This window comes from Erpetoichthys calabaricus, chromosome 15 (genome assembly GCF_900747795.2).
Source record: "Erpetoichthys calabaricus chromosome 15, fErpCal1.3, whole genome shotgun sequence".
In the NCBI taxonomy this organism is placed as follows: domain Eukaryota; kingdom Metazoa; phylum Chordata; class Cladistia; order Polypteriformes; family Polypteridae; genus Erpetoichthys; species Erpetoichthys calabaricus.
In genome coordinates this window covers 88,043,431-88,067,138 of record NC_041408.2, presented here as the reverse complement: position 1 = coordinate 88,067,138, position 23,708 = coordinate 88,043,431, and the positions used below count along the sequence as shown (strand labels likewise).

General features: G+C 41.0%; 1 protein-coding gene across 1 annotated transcript in view; it reads left to right on the top strand.

Annotated features, from left to right (window-relative positions):
- Positions 1–23,708, top strand: part of si:dkey-103j14.5 (isoaspartyl peptidase/L-asparaginase) — a 227,905-nt gene that overhangs the window by 148,995 nt on the left and 55,202 nt on the right. The window contains exon 6 of the mRNA XM_028820750.2: positions 693–803. Within this exon, the coding sequence (XP_028676583.2) occupies positions 693–803 (111 nt within the window). The remainder of the gene's footprint in view (positions 1–692; positions 804–23,708) is intronic.

The following is a 23,708-nucleotide window of genomic DNA, read 5'->3' as shown; positions in this document are numbered from 1 at the left end:
TTTCCTTCCACTGCCCAGTGACTTTCAGGTTAGATGGATTGGTGCTGCTCAAATGGCTGTGGTGTGTGTGTGTGTGTTTGTCCAGAGACAAACAGGGTGTTTATCTGTGTGTTCACCCTGTGATGGACTGATGCCCTGTTCTATGCTTGTTCCTTATGCTTGCTGTTATGGATTCCATCCACACCACGACCCTGCTTAGCGTTAGCAGTGTCAGGTACAAGGGACAGACAGAGTCCAAAGAAAAGTTGGGATTCCAACCCAGCCCACCCATTTAATAACAAATCAACAAACAAACAAAAAAAAAAGACAATCACGCTCAAATTGTCACCTCTGATGACTCTCTGCTGAAGGCCTGTCTTTGGATCTCCGTCGAGACTGAGACACCTCATTCTGGGAACAGCTACCTTTATATGGTATGGGCTTGGCGTCTCAGAGTGATGAGGGTGGAGTCATTCGACCACAAGGGGGCGTGTCTTTCGGAAGAGACCGGCGTCAGTAAGGTGATCCACAGATGCACACACGTGACACCAGGTATGGAAATGGATGCGTTGCCAGGAAAGAATTTTGCCCTCCACAATACTGAATGGGATTAAATAGAATTGCTAATGTCACGTTGTGCTGCATTGCCTGTCACGAGGTGATTTCAAATGCATGTTTTTTTCAATGTGTTTTTCTTTATTTCTTTCAAACAGAGTCTTGTGGCTATGCTGACAACAACATTGGTGCAGTGTCCTGTACCGGCCATGGAGAATCCATTATGAAAGTTACTCTTGCAAGACTCATTCTTTTCCACATGGAACAAGGTAGAGTAGCTGATCTAAAAAAAAAAGTAATTTTCTTTTTATGAGTTATATTGTTCTGGTATATTAACTATAATAGACTATTTGCTCAAAAGCACCAAGAGATAAAATAAGGACAGTGAGGCGCATCTTCTGCATTCGACATGTCTTATTACACACGTGTTTTTAATGATATTCTAATTAGCAATCCCCAGAATTCTTTTAAGGAACAAAATAAAAATCACCTTTATGGTCACCGATTCTTGTCTAGTTGGGGGTCACATACACAGCTTGTGCTTCATCCAGGATGGCCTACCAAGGGTACAATGTCCTCATGTTAACTGAGACCACTATTTGAATACTGAATCAGGCAGCATGGTGGGGCAGTGGTTACATCCAGAGCCCCGGGTTCGAATACTGACCCCATCCACTGGGAAGGGTTTGTAGATTTTCCTTGTGTCTCTGTGATAAGAGAGGTCCATGGCGAAGTGCGATTTTGAATAAATAATCCGGGCGTCTCAGAGTGTGCAGGCTCCATGCGGGCGCTCTGCTCCGAGGTTGATTGGGGTGCTTGGTTGATTGCACATTCAAGTGCAAATGTGAGCAGGTTGGTCAAGTGCTTCATTCACACCTTGGAGCAGATGGAGGACAACATCTGCACCCAATTGGTGCTATAAAATGAGCCTGCATGGCGAAATCAGGGGGCGAGGAGAGACAACATGAATGAACGGAAGTTAAGGGGAGAAAGAGTAAGAGGCAGGATTGAGGAGGAGCCCATTGGGAGTGGAATAGAAGCAGGTGGTCGTGAATATATATTATATAGCGCCTTGATGTGTGGAATACAAGTCACAGGAGGCGCACACTGGTGAGGCCTCATCTGGAGTCTTATGTGCAGTTTTGGTCTCCAGGCTACAAAAAGGACATAGCAGCACTGGAAAATATCCAGAGAAAAATGACTAGGCTGAGTCCAGGGCTACAGGGGATGAGTTATGAGGAAAGATGAAAAGAGCTGAGCCTTAAGGAGATGAACAGGAGACCTGACTGAAGTGTGCAAAATGTATGAAGGGAATTAGTCCAGTGGATCGACACAGGGACACAGTTGGGAACTTGTGAAGGGTAAATTTCACACAAACATTAGGAAGTTTTTCTTTACACAAAGAACGATAGACACTTGGAATAAGTAGTGCGGTGGACAGTAAGACTTTAGGGACTTTCAAAACTCGACTTGATGTTTTTTTGAAAGAAATAAGTGGATAGGACTGGTGAACTTTGTTGGGCTGAATGGCCTGTTCTCGTCCCGATTGGTCTAATGTACAGAATGGCCTCCAATTCAAAACCACACTTCAGACCAATAGAATAGGTTTGTCTGCCTCTTCCTGACCAGTGACCAATGAAATCGCTCAGGTACATCTCATCACCGCTTTGCTTTGTTTAACCAGTTTATGGCCTTCCTGTGGTGGATGGCTTATAGGCGCCAGGTCCAAACACAGTCACCCTTGCCAAGCTGGTCTGATGCTCCATCTCCTTTCATGAGTCCATCCAAAAGGGGGGGTTAGTTAGGTGAACATCAAAGCTCCTGAAACACCATCTGATATTACATTTGCTTTGTATAGCTTACAAATGAGAAAGAACATGCAAAATTGTTATCAAATCATATACAGTATGTGTCACCACCACCACAAGATTCACCAGTACCATCTGAAAAAATTCTGCTGGATCTGCTTTATAAATGGCTTTGAGGATTTTGAATCTGTGCCCGTATTTATCAAGCATCTCACAGTAGGAAAACAGTCCTGATTGGCTTCAGAATTCTTAGAGTAACACAATCTTGGTGCTTCTGTTAGGCTGTGAATTAGTTATTGTTAAATAAATGTGCCCGTTATCGGGCTTTACTTCCATTCTGTGTGTGTCTTGGTCTTTCCATCTTGGTGCTCATTACAGTATCATTCTAGGGGTTGCAGCAAAGTGACAACAATTATGTGCAGCTTACCACAGTATTCTACCATATTATGTTTTTTCTTCTATTTCGACCAGAACTTTTATTATTATTATGATTTCCAAGGAAACTACAAAAGACCTTCACAAGTGCCATTATGCAGTTTTAAGTGCCATACAATTGTGACGTTTTCTCCAGAGTAACTTCTTCTCATGTTCTATTCTGAGTGAGGTGGGGCAAATTCTTATCCCAGTCAGATTTCTAGTGCCATCCCTAGGAGTAATTTTGAGACTCTTGATTAATACGGGCACAGACTCTGAAGCTGTGAGGCAGTACCACCCTTACAGCGTCTGATTAAAAGGGACATTGATGTCAGCCTTTACAGTACATCAACAAAAGCTGAAATGTGTGTATTCTTGGCAGGCTTATCCTGCAAAATCCTCTGAACATTTGTATTGTACCAGGAGATGTCTTTATATTGTGCTCACCTTATCTTCCCACTTTCGGTTTAAATGAAATACGTGCATAATAGCTTTTTCGAATCATTTGTGTATTGGCCTATTCTGCAGCTGCTACCGACTCATTTTAATATTTGACTGACTCAGAAAACGGCAACAACGCATGTCACCAGGAGTAATGCTGACTAAACACGAGTGTGAAGGCGGCAAGAACAAAGCATTCATTCGTAGGCCGTCTGACACTTTATGGAAAATATATGGAGAAAGGCATTGTTCCATAAGAATACCGTGCATATTGTGCTGTCAATTGGTGTGATTCATACACAAAAACAGACAGCGCACTATGGAAGAAAATCAAACAAACTGTTTAAATGTGAATAAACTATTGGAAATTATATACTGTAGCTTTGTAAATATAAAATAGTCATTATAGCTGTACATCCTAAAACACCTCACTATGGAATGGTTCATCCAGTTGTCCTTCCTAAAACACCTTATTATTGAATGGTCCATCCTGCTGTCCATCCTAAAACACCTTATTATTAAATGGTTCATCCTGCTGTCCATCCTAAAACACCTCACCATGGAATGGTCCATCCGGTTGTCCATCCTAAAACACCTCACTATGGAATGGTCCATGCTGCTGTCCATCCTGAAACACCTCACTATGGAATAGTACATCCTGCTGTCCATCCTCAAACACCTCACTATGGAATGGTCCATCTGGTTGTCCATCCTGAAACACCTCATTATGGAATGGTACATCCTGCTGTCCATCCTCAAACACCTCACTATGGAATGGTCCATACGGTTGTCCATCCTGAAACACCTTATTATGGAATGGTCCATCTTGTTGTCCATCCTCAGACACCTCACTATGGAATGGTCCATCCAGCTGTCCATCCTGAAACACCTTATTATGGAATGGTCCATCCAGCTGTCCATCCTAAAACACCTCAATATGGAATGGTCCATCTGGTTGTCCATCCTGAAACACCTCATTATGGAATGGTACATCCTGCTGTCCATCCTAAAACACCTCACTATGGAATGGTCCATCTGGTTGTCCATCCTGAAACACCTCATTATGGAATGGTACATCCTGCTGTCCATCCTAAAACACTTCACTATGGAATGGTCCATCCTGAAACACCTCACTATGGACTGGTCCATCCGGCTCTCCATCCTGAAACACCTTATTATGGAATAGTCCATCCTGAAACACATAATTATGGAATGTCCATTCTGAAACACCTAATTATGGAATGGTCCATCTGGCTGTCCATCCTGAAACACCTCATTATGGAATGGTCCATCCGGCGGTCCATCCTATCAGCCCCCTGACACTCAGTACCGGGGTGGAAGAGTCAACTTTGGGTAGAAGGCCAGAGCCAATCTTGGACAGGACATCAATCCACCAGAGGAGACACAATGACTTATGAGGGTCATCACCAGTCAGCCTGACCTCCAGGTCCTTGGGATTTCAGCAGTAAACCTTAGACAAAAACGCAGTAACATAAAGAGAATATGTTAAGTCTGCACAAATAAAGACCTATAAACCTAAAAACCCCAAACTCTGTGATGGGGTCCCCCGTGGCGGCAGGTTTTTGTTACAACCAAACTCACAATAAGTGATAATAAATGATAATAATTGATATCATTTAGTCAGCTGGTCTTTTTTGTTCTCTTATTCATCATTCATAAAAGCACAACAGCGTGATCTTTACATTATAAGACATTTAGAAAATTTCTTTTTGTTTTTTGTTGTTTTCCTATTATTTTTCTCTTTTCTGTTTAGTCCGCTCCCTTCATTGTAGCCTAATAGTGACAATTAAAAATAAGTAAAGCAGACACCCGGGCAAACAACACTAAAAGATGAAAGGCTGCAGCTGCTTCAGTGTCAGACCCTCTGATTAGTCAATAATGGAAAGGCAGAATGGAAATCAGGATGAACATAACTAAAAAGGAAAAAAAATACATTATCCACATGCAATTGCTTAATTTTAATTAAAATGTATTAGCACACTTAACTTTTGTAATTTCTTCATTGACCATGTGGCAGATGGCCATTGTAGTTACCCAGCCGGGAAGGCCGTAAAGTGGAAGGACCGGGGGAGAGAATATATACAGGATAGTACTTCCTTCAGGCCACTAGATGGCAGCGTCTCTGGGTTGCTGCAGCACCACGGTTTCCCTCAAAGCTTCATGGGAATTGGTGTTCTGTGACTCAGCTCTGTTGGGTGCTGGCGGTTTGTGGAGCCCTTACCCAGAAATGTTCCTGGGCCAAGCCCTCGGGACACCGGAAGTCACTTAAAAGGAGTCGCCTGCCTTCAGCCAGATTTGGGAGGAGAAAGAGGGATGAAGCTTGCCAGGAGGAGTGGAGGCAAAGAGAGAGACAGCATGAAGGTAAAAAAAGAGAAGAAGAAAGAAGAAAAGTCATTGCTATGCTGTATATTATGCTTTGGAACTGTGCTTGCTGTGTGGGGAATGAAAGAAAAGCCTTCCCCGTTCTAAATAAAAGGTGTGTGTTGTGCTGAACCTGTGTGCATATCTGTTTTTGTCGGGTTTGGAGAGTTGGTGCGCCCCCTGGTGGCCACAACCACAAATCACAGCAACTGGGAAATAAGAGTTCACTTAACTAGGCTATAAGTCCAATCAAAAACAGAAGCTGATTGGAACAAAAATCTTGGGAAGGTCGGGGTGCCCACAGAGTTTGGGAAGCTCTGCTCTACACCAGGGTCAGGTATATACTGGAATGAACAACCCTCTTGTTGCCAAAATAAAAGTGCCTTTTAGAACAGGTAGAACAAGAAAGAAGTCCTACCCAATACTCTGTGTTTTCATTCTTGTTTTTATGACTTAACTTTACCATTCTGATTCTTGACTGATGTTTCTGGCTTGGCAGAAGATCACTTTGGTAGCGCATATTTCATTTTGTTCTTGTTTCAACTTCTGGTTCCCGAAATATAAATCATTCTGTTTTGTCAGAACCGTCCATACTTGTGAGTGGCATGAAGATCAGATCACATTTTATGACCAATCATTGCAGAAAACCCCGTCATCCCATAGGGTCCCTATACCTTTTCTTGCCAGTGCAGCGTGAATTCTGTGTTAATTTCTTCCTATGCAGGAGTAAAGTGATGTCCACCTACGTGACTCATTTCATTCTTCTTAATTCATTTTTTTTCCATCTAGTCATAAACATTGGGGTATAAAAATATAATAATCATGATAAGGAGGCACAGCAGCAGAGCGAGAACTCCAGGCCCCTGGATGCCACGCTGTACATTCTAAGCCTGTCGGATGAACAGAGCGAGCTGTGTGAAGATTACAGGAAAGCCGAGTGGAGCAGATGTGTCTGAACAGACCTGAGACAAGAGGCTCATTCAGCACTAATCGTTGCAGCAGCTCTATTACCTTTACTGTCTTCCTTCTTTGAAAGTCAAAGCACGGATTTCTTCCAGTAAGACCCAGCATGAAGATCTGCAGCAGTGAGCCTCACCCTGCGTGTTTGAATGTGTGCTGCGGGTCAAAGTCACTTCTTCATATCCTGCTTGGGTGTCTCATTAACAGCCCACTATGCTGAAGCCGCATCAGCGTCTGATTCTGAGGACTGTGAAGGGATTTGGAAAAATGTTGGCTTTCTCACTTGCATCACACTGTGCACCAGTGGTGTTCAGAAGGTTCTGGAAGAGCCTGAGGGTCTCCAGCTTAGACATGAGAGGCTTCTTTCTCTGCACGGCTTAAGCCTTCTTCTGCTGGTCGGTGAGCTGTATGCCACATGAGGTTTGAACTACTACTGCCTGTTATGCTCATAAGAAGTTTACGGAGTAATCATGACTTGCTTTTGGTCTGCTTGGCATGGATGCTGATCTTAGCTTTACGTGGGTAGCCTTTTCTGGCAACTGGGGACATTATGACTCTTAGTTTGGCAATCAGGTATTATTTTCACTAATTGTAAAAAAACACTGTATTATTATTTCACCATACAAGGACAAGGGCCTTTCAGAGCAATGCAAGAGCTGAAGACCCCTCACGTTGCTTGTTGCGCCAGGTGAGATCTTTTCATGCTCTTCTATCATTTCCTACCACAACTAACCTCAAAAATGGAGCGCAGGCCTCAAAATTAAGAAAACCCAAACCCACCCACTTTAAAGGTCTGGACCCACTGCTTAATTCTTTTTTTTTATCCTACGCAGCCTAGCCCCAACTCAAAAATGGGGTTAAGGCTTTTTTTTTAACCGTGTTGGCCCAGGATTTTCTATTTTTATGGGAAAAATTATTTTGTGAGATATTCTACCTTTGGAGTGTCTAGGGAGCTCAAAAATGAAAAAAACTAAAAAAATGATCACTATTATTATACAATAGCTGGCAGATACTTCCATTGGTACTTGTTTCACTGTTTTGCGGACTGTATGCCAGTCACTTCAGTCTGCGCTAATAGTAGCACGCCCGCTTCCAACTGCTGCAAACGTACCTGTGCTTTACAAAAACGGCTGAATATACAGGGCTATTCAAAATTTTCAGAAAGTTCAAAGTTTGCTCCTATGGTCCTTCATCAAAATGTAGACCATTTCTTGCCACACATGAGTCAGCTGGTCCCTAGTTACTGAATTCAGAGCTTCCTCAATTCAGTGTCGCATATCTTGAGGATTAGCGGGCATAGGTGGAACAAACACTCTTTCTTTAATGCAGCGTTTCTCAACCTTTAAGTATTTGTGACCCGAGTTTTCATAACAGTTTTAATTGTGCCCCCCTAACGTTTTTTTGACAGGAGCCCACTAATACCAATTTGTTCTTTTTTAATTAATAATATATCATAGATGCATATTTTATTATACCTACTTAACTTTTATCGGCATTTATCTAGATAGATAGATAGATAGATAGATAGATAGATAGATAGATAGATAGATAGATAGATAGATAGATAGATAGATAGATAGATAGATAGATAGATAGATAGATACTTTATTAATCCCAATGGGAAATTCACATTCTTCAGCAGCAGCATACTGATACAATAAATAATATTAAATTAAAGAATGATAACAATGCAGGTGAAAAACAGACAATAACTATGTATAATGTTGAATGTTAACGTTTACCCCTCTGGGTGGAATTAAAGAGTCGCATAGTTTGGGGGAGAAACGAGCTCCTCAATCTGTCAGTGGAGCAGGACAGTGACAGCAGTCTGTCGCTGAAGCTGCTCTTCTGTCTGGAGATGATACTATTAAGTGGATGCAGTGGATTCTCCATAATTGATAGGAGCCTGCTGAGCGCCCTTCGCTCTGCCACAGATGTTAAACTGTCCAGCTCCATGCCAACAATAGAGCTTGCCTTCCTCACCAGTTTGTCCAGATGTGAGGCGTCTTTCCTCTTAATGCTGCCTCCCCAGCACACCACTGCGTAGAAGAGGGCGCTCGCCACAACTTTCTGATAGAACATCTGCAGCATCTTATTACAGATGTTGAAGGACACCAGCCTTCTAAGGTAGTATAACCGGCTCTGTCCTTTCTTGCACAGCGCATCAGTATTGGCAGTCCAGTCTAATTTATCATCCAGCTGCACTCCCAGATATTTATAGGTCTGCACCATCTGCACACAGTCACCTTTGATGATCACTGGGTCTATGAGGGGTCTGGGCCTCCTAAAATCCACCACCAGCTCTTTGGTTTTGCTGGTGTTCAGGTGTAGGTGGTTTGAGTCGCACCATTTAACAAAGTCATTGATTAGGTCCCTATACTCCTCCTCCAGCCCATTCCTGATGCAGCCCACGATAGCAGTGTCATCAGCGAACTTTTGCACATGGCAGGACTCCGAGTTGTATTGGAAGTCCGATGTATATAGGCTGAACAGGACCGGAGAAAGTACAGTCCCCTGTGGCGCTCCTGTGTTGCTGACCACAATGTCAGACGTGCAGTTCCCAAGACGCACATACTGAGGTCTGTCTTTAAGATAGTCCATGATCCATGCCACTAGGTATGAATCTAATCCCATCTCTGTCAGCTTGTCCCTAAGGAGCAGAGGTTATCTAACTCTATATTTACTTTTCTAGTATCAGAGTGTAGTTTAAGTTAATTTGTTTTGGTTTCAATAGATGTATTTTTCATGTTTTCGATTCTTGTTTTCTTTTTTTCACATCTTCATGCCCCCCTATAGGGCCCGCCCCACAGTTTGAGAACCACTGCTTTAATGTATCCCCATAAATAAAAATTGCAGGGGGTAAGGTCTGGAGACCTGGGAGCCACAGATGATTAGCAAGATCTTGTTGTCTACCTCTTCCAATCCATCGTTCTGGAATGGTGTCGTTCAGGTAACGCCGGACCTCCAAGTAGAAATGAGGCGGGGCATGAAAATGAAGTCAGCGCTCGGTGGCATACACTGGTACTTTTAGACAGGCTTTTAAACTTTGAACTTTCCTCTATCCAGTGATGTGCAAAATGTGTTTCTGTCTTATACAGTTTGTTTGAAATACATTTTTGAAATCTGCTCTTTCATTTTGAATAGCCCTGCATATATACAGTATGTACTAGTAATAGGATGTCACTGCTGAAAGGGTTAAGTCTAAGAATGCTTTTTAAGAAAGAGGGGGAAAACTGTTTGATAAAAATAATAATTCTTTGCATTTATACAGTATAGTCTCATTACTCAAAGCTCTTCAATGAGTGGGGAGCCACGTCAACCACCACTAATGTGCAGCACCCACCTGGATGATGCAACAGCAGCCATTTTTGTACCACTACACTCAGCACACATTAGCTGTTTGGTGGTGAAGTGATGAGAGAGATACCCTATTAGAGAGAGGGGATGATTAGGTAGCTAGAATGACTAGGCCATGGTGGGCAGTTTAGCCAGGACATCAGAGTACACCCTACTGTTTATGAAGATTACCCAGAGATCTTCTATGACCCCAGAGAGTCGGGACCTCGGTTTTACGTCACCAACCCAATTTTTTCCTAGATGGTCTCCCATCCAAGTACTGGCCGGGCCTGACCAGGCTTAGCTTCAGGAAGATGACGTGTTCTGGAAAAAACAAGACAAGAAGAAGAAGAGGAATTTGTTACATTTATATAGCGCTTTTCTAACCACTCAAAATGCTTTTAGTGAGTGAGGGACCGCTTCAGCTACTACTAATATGAATGATGTGATGGCAGCCATTTTTGTGCCAGTACGCTCACCACACATGAGCCATTAGATGGTGAAGTGGTGACAGAGATAGCCAATTAGAGATAGGAGATGATTAGGGGGCCAGAATGACCAGGCTGTGGTGGGCAATTTCACCAGGACATCAGGATACACCCTACTCTTTACGATGGATGCCCAGAGATCTTTTATGACCACAGAGAGTCAGGACCTCGGTTTTACGTCTCATCCAAAGGACGGTGCCACTTTTACAGCACAGTGTCCCCATTACTGCACTGGTGGCATTGGGATCCACATTCAGACCACACCAACATCTCTTCCAGCAGCAGTAGTTTTTCCTACGTGGCCTCCATTCCTAGTACTGGCCGGGCCTGATCAGACTTAGCTTCAGGAGGATGTTCTGAAAAAACAAAACAAAAATTAATTTCCTTAAAATTTCAAGAAATTACTAACAAATTCCAAAACAAGACCATAAGAGAAAGTGCAAATACAAATTATAGAAAACTCAAGATAGAGAACGTTATCCTTCAGTGGAGTGGGGGTTCAAACTCTCATGATTCAGGGTGTTTACAGTTTTTTTATGCCGTTGTCTTTACTTCTTTTCTCAATTTTAATTTTTTTTTGTTGTTATAAAGATTCATATCCTGGCATTTATTTGTAATCTGGACTTCTTGTTCAGTTATTAAGAATGATTTTTGCATTGTTTCCAACTCCTGGATTTCACGTTTCAGCAAAGGTTTCTCCCCTGTTTGGGATTTAGATTTGTATTTGGTGTCTCTTTTAATTCATTTTTTATTCTTTTTATGTTGATTATGTGCATCCTTCTTTATTTTTGGCTCTGTCTGTGTATACAAGCTGTCTTTGTTATATTCCTTGTGTTTAGTGGGTGGTCCACCCAAGAGGTGGGGCCACCTGCCAATCACTGTCCTCCACCCTGTAAAACCAGAGGGACTCCCACACTTCCTGGGGGTGGCGGTGAGTTTACTGCTTTTCTGTGCCTTTTGATTTTTTACGGATTATTTGACTCTCTACTCTCTTCCGTTTGATTACGTTTTTCGATTGTGCACTGGGGATTTGTTTGCTCAGATTGACCTGTGTTTCAGCCAACACCTTTTTACCTTTTCTGCTCTTTTTGTTACACAGCATTTAGTGGAATACATCTTTTTTTTCATTTATAAAGATTCTGTTCTTCTCCTTATTCTAGGTGAGGTTTGGTGGTATACCCCTCACCACAGGGACGTGCGGTCAGGGGAGGCAGGTGAGGCTCTCTCATGAAATGTAAAAAAAACTAATAATGATAGCATAACATAAATTTATCATTTGGTCTGTGCTATAAATTTGTTTCTGTATGATTCCAATAATTGTGATCATTTTTATAGTAAAAATCGCAGAATTGGCACATTTCCTGTTCAAATACAGGGGACAAACCTGAGGTGCGGCAGCAACGAGCCTCACCTCACCTCAGATTGTGTTCTCCCTCACACACGGGGCGGATGCCTGCAATTGGCGCGTGCCTGTCGCTGTCTCTCTGTATGTCGGCAATATAATGATTGCAGACACGTTTATTATACACCCTGACTTCCCACAGTCTGGCTAATATCTTTAATGAATGTGTGTGACATATTTAATCTTGCTGATTGTGCTGATTGGACATGAAACTGTAGTGAAAAGGCACAAGGTGAGGCAGACAGTACTGTGCTGCCCTGAAGGGTGTGCATGTGAGCCCAACAGGTGCTTGTTGTTCTTCTACGCAGAGGTGCCAATAAGTTAGCGATATCAGAAAGTCAAGTGTGCTGCAGCTGTCCGTTTATTTTTAATTTTTGTTCTGACTGACTGCCAAAATGGAAGATTAAGATTTTTAAAACTAAAGGAAAATACATTTACAAATAAACGTAAGAGCATCAACGGTTTTCAATTTTATAAAAAATGGGATCAGACATAAGAAAAAAAAATTATCCAATATTTAAAAACTAAATTTTGTCCTTAAATAAAATATTCTTTTGTTTTTCTTTTTATCCTTTTGTTGAACAGTCTTTATTAAAATTGAGTAAAGCATTAGAATTAAAAGCTTTTAAAAACAACTAAATATTTCATTTAAGGTCAAATTTGAAATCCGTTTTTTTGTACACCACTCTGTACTTTCATTTGTATTGAATGAGTATGAATTGTGGAATTGCAACAGCAAACTTAGAACAGATGACGGGTGAGGAGCAAATGCGCTCCCTCCGCTTTCTTTCGCCGCTAGAAATGTAACGTTCTTTCTTAGCCAAATATGCACCTTACCTATGTGTGTGTAAAGAATGTTGATGAGATATGAAACATAACCAGTAGTCAATGTGCATGCTGGCTGCCAATTGATAAATGAATAAGCTACTCTTATTCATATATTTGTAAATTTGACTCTGAAGGAGTCTGTGCCTCACTATCCATGCACGTCACTGCCCCAACCACCAAATGAGGACTTTTTTCGAAGTGTTTTAGGAACTCTTTAGTGCCTGGAACTCCTAGTTCAAGACACTGGGGAGCCTCCCTTGCCAAAATACCATGATGGTGGTGTTAGGATTGAAAGTCACAAACATGGTGGGAATGGGTGTGAAGCAAGGTTATTATAGTTTTGCCTTTTTAGGTTAGTTTTTATTTCTATATTTTTTCTGACCTTACTTGTAGAGAAAAGCCAAGCAAAATGACACCTTTTATTGGCTAACTAGAAAGATTACAATATGCAAGCTTTCGAGGCAACTCAGGCCCCTTCTTCAGGCAAGATCAGTTTAGTTTTAGTTTTCCTTAATCACATATTTTTAGTTTTAATTTAGTTTTTATTTTACAAAGACATTTCTGTTTTATTTATATATATATTAGTTTCAGTTTTAGTCATTATGGTGAAGTTAAAGAGCTACTATGGAGTTTAGTTTTTGTATCACAATGAGACAGAACTGTACACTTATCAGGTTTGGATATGAGTTTAATGTTAGTGGAAGCTTACTACACTACATGACATAGTTTACTATTTTGTTTTGTTTTTGTCTGATAAAAGCAAGCATAATCAAAACCAGGTACTGAATATGAACAATTTTACACAATTTTCTAATTTTTAAAATATTTTCGATGTCATTTGTGCTGAACAAATCCGCGTTGACTGTTGACTTTTTTCTTTTCCTTTTATTGCCCAGAATGGGCCAATTTGTAATGAAATTTAGGTGAATTTTAAGGTGTGAGGGTTTTTTACTCTAAATGTCTACAGCACACAACATATTCTGCTCCAAGACAATGTGCTTATAATGAATGCCTTCAATATTGCATTCAAAAATCTCCCATACTGGGCTTTGTTATTTTCTACCATATTGATCTCTGACTCCATCTCAGGCACAAACAGTTTATAGACAAAATTTTGCCACCCGCAGGCCTGAAAAGATAAAAAATCAGAAAACAGAATCTACTGTGTTCTGACAGGTGTGACCATGAAAATCACAGGGGCTTAGGAAGAACAGGGCTCTCAGGCTTGAATCAGTTTGCAGACCCCACCTAACTGTATTGAGGGAAACAAAGAAAAACAAGCGTGTAGTGTCAAGGTTATGGGCAATGAGACTTGAATAGCCCACCATAAGAACAGTAAAACCATAATGAGCAGAGCAAGAGCAGGTAATGAGTATGGACAGGCACAAAATGACAGAGACAACATCTGAGATTAATAACAATATATATATTATCTAAACCTGTTTATCCAGAGCAGGTTCACAGGAAACCTGGAGCCTACCCAAGTAGGTTTGGATGCAAGACAGGAAAAATCCCTGGTATGTAAAATGTATGATATGGCTGATGTTAAGAACAAAAATAATATGATGATTTCAACTATCCATTTTGAGAGAGAGAGAAAGAGAAACATTGAAAAAATGAGGACAGATATTTTAAAACATAATTCTGCTATTGGATTATTTTCACAATATCTGGTATTAAGAATGATGAATATTAACTTAAAAAGATAAATTAATAAATATAGCATAAATACTCAAACACACTAGTATGTCTAGCTTTTCAATGCTTGGCAGAATCTCTTCTGATAGATAGATAGATAGATAGATAGATAGATAGATAGATAGATAGATAGATAGATAGATAGATAGATACTTTATTAATACCAACTTGTAGTTCAGTAGAGACGTTGCCCCACAAAAGTCATGCCAGGACCGTCACCCACCTGCCTGTGATGAGAGAGGTCTATGGCAATACACTGGATGTTTGATGGGGTAATTGGAGCTGATCGAGTTTACACGTGAGAGCGCCGTTAATTCCTATTGCCTCCAATTTCTGTGATTTTGTATTTGAGACGCTGCGAACACGAAGGGATTAAAGGGAACACGAACTGATGGTGTGCTGGTCCTTATTTGCCTAATTCCTCAGTTTCATGATTGGCAGTTCCGGGTTCAAACTGCCTGGGACTGTAGAGCCAACTCGGGCCGTCACACTGCCCAGAAGAGTGACTTCTTTCCAGTTCTAGTCTTCTAATTTTTTTTTTTTAAATTCTAGCCTTGTGTTTTTTTGCTGTTATCATCCTCACATTCTACAACAACAACAACATTTATTTCTATAGCACGTTTTCATACAAATGATGTAGCTCAACGTGCTTTACATAAAGTAAGGTCCAATGGCCAGGAGGACAGAAAAAAAAAAAACTCCATAGGGCTGAAGAAAAAAAAAACAAAATCTGCAGGGGTCCCAAGGCCATGAGGCCACCCAGCCCCCCTAACATTAATGATCTCAATCAGTCCTAATGGTTTTCAGGAATTATATAGCAGAATTAGACAATGATGGTCATGTGGACCTCTGGCCTTCAATCCATCAATGTAGGGACGGCATGGTGCCCTGATCAGGTGATGGTGGCACATATCGCCACCACAGAAAACCTGGAAAAGGAATAGCAGAAAAAGTAGGGGTTAGTACGGACTGTGGAGCCTTCATGAAAACGATAATTCAATGCATTTACAGAATATATGGGTTACACTACACAAAATGAAGCGATGAGAAAGCCATGTTAACATAATGAGCTTTTAGCAGTTTTTTAAAGTGCTCCAGCATATTAGCCTGACAAGTTTCTATCGGTCAGCTATTAAGATTTTAGGTGCATAACAGTGTAAGGTGAGAGACATTCTGAGATACAGGACGGAGCAGATTATTGAAGGCTTTGTAAACCATTAGCAGTATTGCAAAGTAAATTCTAAATGACACAGGTAACCAGTGTAGTGACGCTAAGACTGGCGTAATGTGCTCAAATTTTCTTTTCCTAGTTAAGATTCTAGCAGCTCCATTCTACACTCGTTACAGTCGATTGATGTCTTTTTTGGGTGGTCCTGAGAAGAGTGTGTTACAGTAATCTAGTCCACTAAAAACAAAACCATGAACTAATTTTTCAGCTTCTTGCAAAGTTACAAAGGGTCTAATTTTTTGCTATATTTCTTAAGTGAAAAAATCCTGTCGTAGTAATCTGATTAATATGTGATTTAAAATTTAGGTCAGAATCAATAATTACCCCTAAATTCTTTACATCCGTCTTGCAAGTTCATAAGCTCCATTTAGCATGACCCGTCTTTTTTTGCCACTTTTACATTACGTGTGCCGTACAGCGAGATCAGAGAATGCACAGGCGCTTCAGTGTCTCTTTGCTGCATGAAATGCAGAAAGTAAGTAAGTGCGGCTTTAAAAATTTATTGCTGTTAATTCCCTATTGATTGCCCATTGTGTCTTAGACACAGCCGGGGTCTTTATAAAGTCAAACGTCTTCTCACCTCATCCAGGCCTCCAGATTTGATTAACCTTGAAATTAAGATTGAATCTTGGGCGGTCTGTTGGTGTAAATGATACTGATCAGCTTCGTGCCCCCTGAGTATGTGTGAAACACTTTGTGGTTGGCTGTACGGTTCTCTAGCAGAGTGGATTGACTGTCTCTGTTCTCTTTCTCCCTCGTCCTGTGTAAATGGATTTAATTTTTTTTTTTCATTTCATCCTCAAGGCCTGTCATCTTGGAACACTTTTGGCATTCATTCTTGCTGGTGTAGACACCAAAGGAGATGGACTGAATATTGTTTTATCCTTAGGCAGATTGTTCAGAGGAATGGAAACAGACCTTCAATACATTATTCTGGTAGGATAGTGCGATCCTCAGGAACGGATGGCTGAACACAATATATTCGATCAGACTCTGCCTTTTAGTGACGCACAAAAAATACTGCACTTCACTGAGTGGCCTAAAACAATCGGCCTAAAATAATAAAAAAAGGATATTCAGTATATTCTGTATCTTCCGGATATAGTAAAGTCAGATACAATAAAAAATTGGATATCGTAAAATTATTTTGTGACAATAGCACCTGACTATAGAAATGTAGGTATTTTTTTATTGGTTATTATAAAATTGGCTATAATAAAAAATTGCATATAATAAAATTTTTTTCAGTCAGCTGAAGCAAAATTAAAGAAAAATGCAATCGGCTTTAATAAAAATTTACTGTTTGCGTGGCACTTGCTGTTTGCTGTGCAGTTAAAGACATGATTATGGCGTGCAAGTGTGTGAGTACATGAGTGTGTACATGAGTGTGCGTGTGCAATAAGCTGTTGAGCATGAAAAGTGGGGAAGACACTGTCACTACCGTTCTTCAGCACAAAGGTTGGGGAGGGGGGAGCGTGCCCCCCTGTATCCAGCAGGGGGTGCTAGCTCCCTTGTTGGGATAAGTTCTTTTGTAATTGCGGTGTGTTGCATAACCTGAAGCTAGATAGATAGATAGATAGATAGATAGATAGATAGATAGATAGATAGATAGATAGATAGATAGATAGATAGATAGATAGATAGATAGATAGATAGATAGATAGATACTTTATTAATTCCAAGGGGAAATTCATATATAGATATAATAATAAAAGGCGATACCCCTCCCTTAGTGATACGGCGGTAAGAAATCACATAGGAGAAATAACTTAGCTTTCTTTAATGATGGGTTACACTGCATAACAGACCAGAAAGCCATGACAAGACCTTTCAGGTAGTGGGGGCCGATGTGTAGAGTCAGCCATTTTCGTCATTGCGCTGGAAGGATTTTCAGGATCGGATGACGTTATCTGCCAACAGTCTGTCAGCTTCAAAGGTGTGCCGGTCGATATTCCAAAGCTTTATACTCTTTCTCCATGTGCAGGCCCCCACTTAGGTGAATCATGCCATTCCAAACAAGGAAAAGAAGATCCAATGTCATGCTGACTCTGACACACAGAAATAGTACAATGGCCATTTTGCAGTTTGTCCTTAACTTGTCTAATCTTAAAAATCTTACATGGCAGTTCTTATACGGTGAACTCCTGTGTGCTAAATCTGGCCTTGTGTTAGCTGTACATGTGAGGAGAAAGGAAAAGTTGATTTAAAATATTTGCACAGAGCACATATTAAACTTATGGTCTGATTACACGGCCATCTATCTATCTATCTATCTATCTATCTATCTATCTATCTATCTATCTATCTATCTATCTATCTATCTATCTATCTATCTATCTATCTATCTATCTATCTATCTATCTATTTTATAGTGCCTTTCACATCTATCTATCTATCTTTCTATCTATTTTATAGTGCCTTTCACATCTATCTATCTATCTATCTATCTATTTTATAGTGCCTTTCTCTCTATCTATCTATTATATAGTGCCTTTCTATCTATCCATCCATCCATTTTCCAACTCGCTGAATCCGAACACAGGGTCATGGTGGTCTGCTGCAGCCAATCCCAGCCAACACAGGGCACAAGGCAGGAACCAATCCTGGGCAGGGTGCCAACCCACCACAGGACACACACACACAAACACACCCACACACCAAGCACACACTAGGGCCAATTTAGAATCGCCAATCCACCTAACCTGCATGTCTTTGGACTGTGGGAGGAAACTGGAGTACCCGGAGGAAACCCACGCAGACACGGGGAGAACATGCAAACTCCACGCAGAAAGGACCTGGGAAGCAAACCCAAGTCTCCTTACTGCGAGGCAGCAGTGCTACCACTGCGCCACCGTGCCGCCCCCTTTCTATCTATCTATCTATCTATCTATCTATCTATCTATCTATCTATCTATCTATCTATCTATCTATCTATCTATCTATCTATCTATCTATCTATTATATAGTGCCTGTCTATCTATCTATCTATCTATCTATCTATCTATCTATCTATCTATCTATCTATCTATCTATCTATCTATCTATCTATCTATTATATAGTGCCTGTCAATCTATCTATCTATCTATCTATCTATCTATCTATCTATCTATCTATCTATCTATCTATCTATCTATCTATCTATCTATCTATCTATCTATCTATCTATTATATAGTGCCTGTCTATCTATCTATCTATCTATCTATCTATCTATCTATCTATCTATCTATCTATCTATTATATAGTGCCTGTCTATCTATCTATCTATCTATCTATCTATCTATCTATCTATCTATCTATCTATCTATCTATCTATCTATCTATCTATCTATCTATTATATAGTGCCTGTCACTCTATCTATCTATCTATCTATCTATCTATCTATCTATCTATCTATCTATCTATCTATCTATCTATCTATCTATCTATCTATCTATCTATCTATCTATTGTATAGTGCCTTTCTTCACATCTATCTATCTATCTTTAGAAAAAAAAAATCATGTAATGTGCGCCATAAGCGTTACTAACAGGAATGTTTTGAAACATTCTTCTTCTGCTGAGGATTTTTGTAATTTAGACAGCTTGCAGTTTTCTGTTACTAACACAGCATTCAACAGTAAAACGCAAACCACTCTTGATCATTTTTTAACACGCGACTGATTACTTTTCTCATACTGAATGTTGTATTACTGCATTACTGCTCTGATGTCTGTTGTCATCGGAACGCTACAAAGAAAATGAGATAAATTGTCACTTCATTTACTGTTTCGCTTGGATTATATGAGTCGATTATAGCAGTGGGAACAAGTCAGTACAGCTGTGTAAAGTGTGCAGTTTTTAAAGATGGAGCCTACGCATTGCGTTTCATTTCTTTAAAAAATCGGCTATAATTAAATCTGGTTATGATCATTTTTTTTTTCCGGCAAAAGGCGTTTTATTTTATCCAGAAGTTTCTATATAAACTGCTCAAAAAATTGCAGGAACACTTTGAAAACCCATCAGATCTCAATGGGAAAAAAATATCCTGCTGGCTATCTCTACTGCTATGGACTGGTAATGTGTTAGGAACGAAAGGATTGAAATGAAAATGATCAACCTACAGAGGGCTGAATTCAAAGGGAAAAAATGATGTGGCAGGCAGTCCATTGTGCTGAAATTTCATTGCAGCAACTCAAAATTGTACTCAGTGGTTTGTATGGCCCCCATGTGCTTGTATGCATGCCTGACAACGTCCTAATGAGACGATGGATGGTGTCCTGGGGGATCTCCTGCCAAATCTGGACCAGGACATCACTGAGCTCCTGGACAGACTGAGGTGCAACCTGGCGGTGTCGGATGGCCGAAAACATAATGTCCCTCCCAGAGGTGTTCTGTTGAATTGAGGTCAGGCAAGCAGAGCGTGGGGACCAGTCAATGGTATCAATTCCCTCATCCTCCAGGAACTGCCTGCGTTCTCTTGCCAAATGAGACCGGGCATTGTTGTGCACCAGCAGGAACCCAAGTGCCACAGCACCAGCATAGGGTCTGATGATGGATCCAAGGATTTCATCCTGATACCTAATGGCAGTCAAGGTGCCGTTGTCTTGCCTGTAGAGGTCTGTGTGTCCCTCCATGGATATGCCTCCCCAGATATACCATCACTGACCCACCACCAAACCGGTCATGCTGAATGATGTTATAGGCAGCATAACGTTCTCTACTGCTTCTCCAGACACTTTCACGTCTGTCACATGTGGTCAGGGTGAACCTGCTGTCATCTGTGAAAATCACAGGACGCTCGCCAGTGGTGGACCTGCCAATTCTGGTATTCTATGGCAAATGCCAATCAAGCTCCACGGTGTCCACTAGAGGACGTTAAGCCCTCAGGCCACCCTCATGAAATCTGTTTCTAATTGTTTGGTCAGAGACATTCACACCAGTGGCCTGCCTGCTGGAGGTCATTTTGTAGGCTCTGGCAGTGCTCATCCTGTTCCTCGTTGCCCAAAGGAGCAGATACTGGTGGGTCCTGCTGATGGGTTAAGGACCTTCTACGAGGGGCCCTGTCCAGCTCTCCTAAAATAACTGCCTGTCTCCTGGAATCTCCTCCGTGCCCTTGAGACTGTGCTGGGAGACACAGCAAACCTTCTGGCAATGGCACATATTGATGTGCCTGCCATCCTGGAGAAGTTGGACTACCTGTGCCAGCTCTGTAGAGTCCAGGTATGGCCTCATTCTACCAGTAGTGACACTGATTGTAGCTAAATGCAAAACGAGTGACAAAACAGATGAGGAGGGGAAAATGTCAGTGGCCTCCGTCCACCTATTAACCCATTCATTCCTGTTTTGGGGGTCATCTCATTGTTCCCCCTGTAGTGCACCTAAGCAGTAGAAACTGATGAACAAGCTCCTCTGCTACTTAACTGACCAGATCAATAGCCCACAAGTTTCACTGACTTGATGCTATACTCGGATTCAAAAGGGTTCCTTTCATTTTTTTGAGCAGATATATAGTTGTGTGGGGTCATTATTGTCATTTGTTCGGGGCGGAGTGAAGTTCTTACTTGTGTGTGCTGATTAACATATAACTTGGCGACTGACCAGCGACACGATTAGCGAGCAGAGCTCAGACAGAGCGCACTTTCTATCACTCTCTACAATTGGGAGACACAATAAGTTTCACATACATACATCAGGAGAGGTCAGTCATCGTCCTCCATATCAGCTCAAAAAAATGAATTAAACTGCAGCTCTCACAAATTAGTCTTTGATTAAGATCACAAGTAGAAATAATCTGCATGCTGTATATGAAAGATTCATGTTTTATAAGCAGGTTGTGCATATAAATTACACTGGAAGACAGCAAATATTCTGCTCCATAAAATTGTTTTCCACACAAAGTAACCACCTCCTCTCTAGGCTACTTTATAAAGTAAGAAAAACAAATTTGTACGAGGGCTGTTGCAAAAGTCCTTAGCCGTCAGCTCTTAGTGGGCTGATACTGTGTTCACATTGATGGGAGATCCAGTTTAGTTTTTCTGAAGTTTATAGTTTAGTTTTATAGTCTGTCTATCTATCTATCTATCTATCTATCTATCTATCTATCTATCTATCTATCTATCTATCTATCTATCTATCTATCTATCTATCTATCTATCTATCTATCTATCTACAGTGCATCCAGAAAGTATTCACAGCGCATCACTTTTTCCACATTTTGTTATGTTACAGCCTTATTCCAAAATGGATTAAATTCATTTTTTTCCTCAGAATTCTACACACAACACCCCATAATGGCAACGTGAAAAACGTTTACTTGAGGTTTTTGCAAATTTATTAAAAATGAAAAAACTGAGAAATCACATGTACATAATATTCAAAGCCTTTGCCATGAAGCTCAAAATTGAGCTCAGGTGCATCCTGCTTCCCCTGATCATCCTTGAGATGTTTCTGCAGCTTCATTGGAGTCCACCTGTGGGAAATTCAGTTGACCGGCCATCCCTCACACTATCAATCTATCTATTATATAGTGCCTTTCCTATCTATCTATCTATCTATCTATCTATCTATCTATCTATCTATCTATCTATCTATCTATCTATCTATCTATCTATCTATCTATCTATCTATCTATCTATCTATCTATCTATCTATCTATCTATCTATCTATCTATCTATCATCAGCCACATTACCTGTTAAAGACAGGAGCAGATTAAATTTAAAAATATTTGACACCATTTGCCCTGCGTTACCTTCATTGTCCTTCCTCGGTCTCCTCGTATGTCTGAACCCCTCTCACCCGATGCTCCCTTTGTCGAGTGTCTATCCCATAAAGCCTTCTTCTCTGCTTCTGTCATTTTGAGGGGCCATATGTGCCCCCTTTGTTTGGGGGCGACTATCAGTGTGCCCCCCTCCTGTGTCTCATACTCCCACTTCCTCTTTCAATCGCATCACCAAAGCCAAACCGACCAGACACACACACGCTGACCTTAGCGTTTTATGGTATAGTAGGTGTGGTGACAGGAGCAGACCCTGGACTATATATAAATACATTTAATGCTTTATATCTGCGTAATTTGTAGAGTTTAAGAACGCAATCAGAAGATTCTGTCTTAACAGCAGCAAGTGATAATTGTGGTGAGAGCAGGAATGAATACAGAAATGTAGAGATACTGTGTGGTGTTTATTTAAAGAAAAAAGATTTCATTACTGTTCATGCCAGGAAAATTAAACATGAAAGTGCCTGGAGAGCTTTGAACTGAAGCCCCAGATAAGATTGAAAGGATCTGAACACACTGAAGGTTTCATTCTGCTTTTTATCCTGCTAAATTCCTGAAGCAATTAGCGGGTGTCTACTTGCCGATGCTGCAAGGCCCAAAGTCCATTTCTCTTCTGCTATTGTTGTACATTCATTTTAGCTAAGCTTCTGCCAGATATGGAGTTGCGTGGTACATCCTGGCCTCAATTGCGGGGCCCTTACAGTTTCCTGATAGTAAAAAAATACGAGGGGTCTTGAAATGTTAATGTTGTACTTTGCACCAAAATGGAGTGTGCAGCGCTGTTAGGAGAGAAGTAATCAGTCTGTTATTGTGAAGTACACCTGCATTAGCTGAGTCTGATTTATACTTCGGCGTCAATAGCCCTCATAGCCTGACGTGCACCTCCTCATAAAGGTGTCTATGCCTCATGTCGGCGTGGACCCTACGCAGACCCCTACAATTAATCGCTAATTACGTATTTCCTGAAACGTGTTTCTGTTTGTCTTCTGTTATTCTGAAGTAAACATGGAGCAGATCGAGGAAAGTCTCATCGAAGAAGTTCTCAAATATACACTGTGATGGTTGGCCGGCAGCTCAACCTGGCCGGGACGTCCAAAGAATGGAAGGATGGGGAAAGGCAGCTGTTTTGGGCACCATGGGATCTGGAGTTCAGCTTCACAACCTTTCTGGGTGCCACCAGGAAATGCTGCAGGGAGACCAGGGAGTCTCTACTTTCTTCCTAGCCTGGAAGTATTCCAAAGTCACGGGAACGGAAGGATAGAAGTACTTCTGGGCTGAAGAAAATGCAAGTTCTCCATCTGACCCTGAAGTGCCTGCAGGTCATGTGGACGGAAGGACAGAAGCACTTCCAGGTCAAGGACTATATAAAGGAGTGCTGTGAACCCAGCAAGGGAGCCGGAGTTAGGAGGTAGTAGGACAGAGCTTACTGGG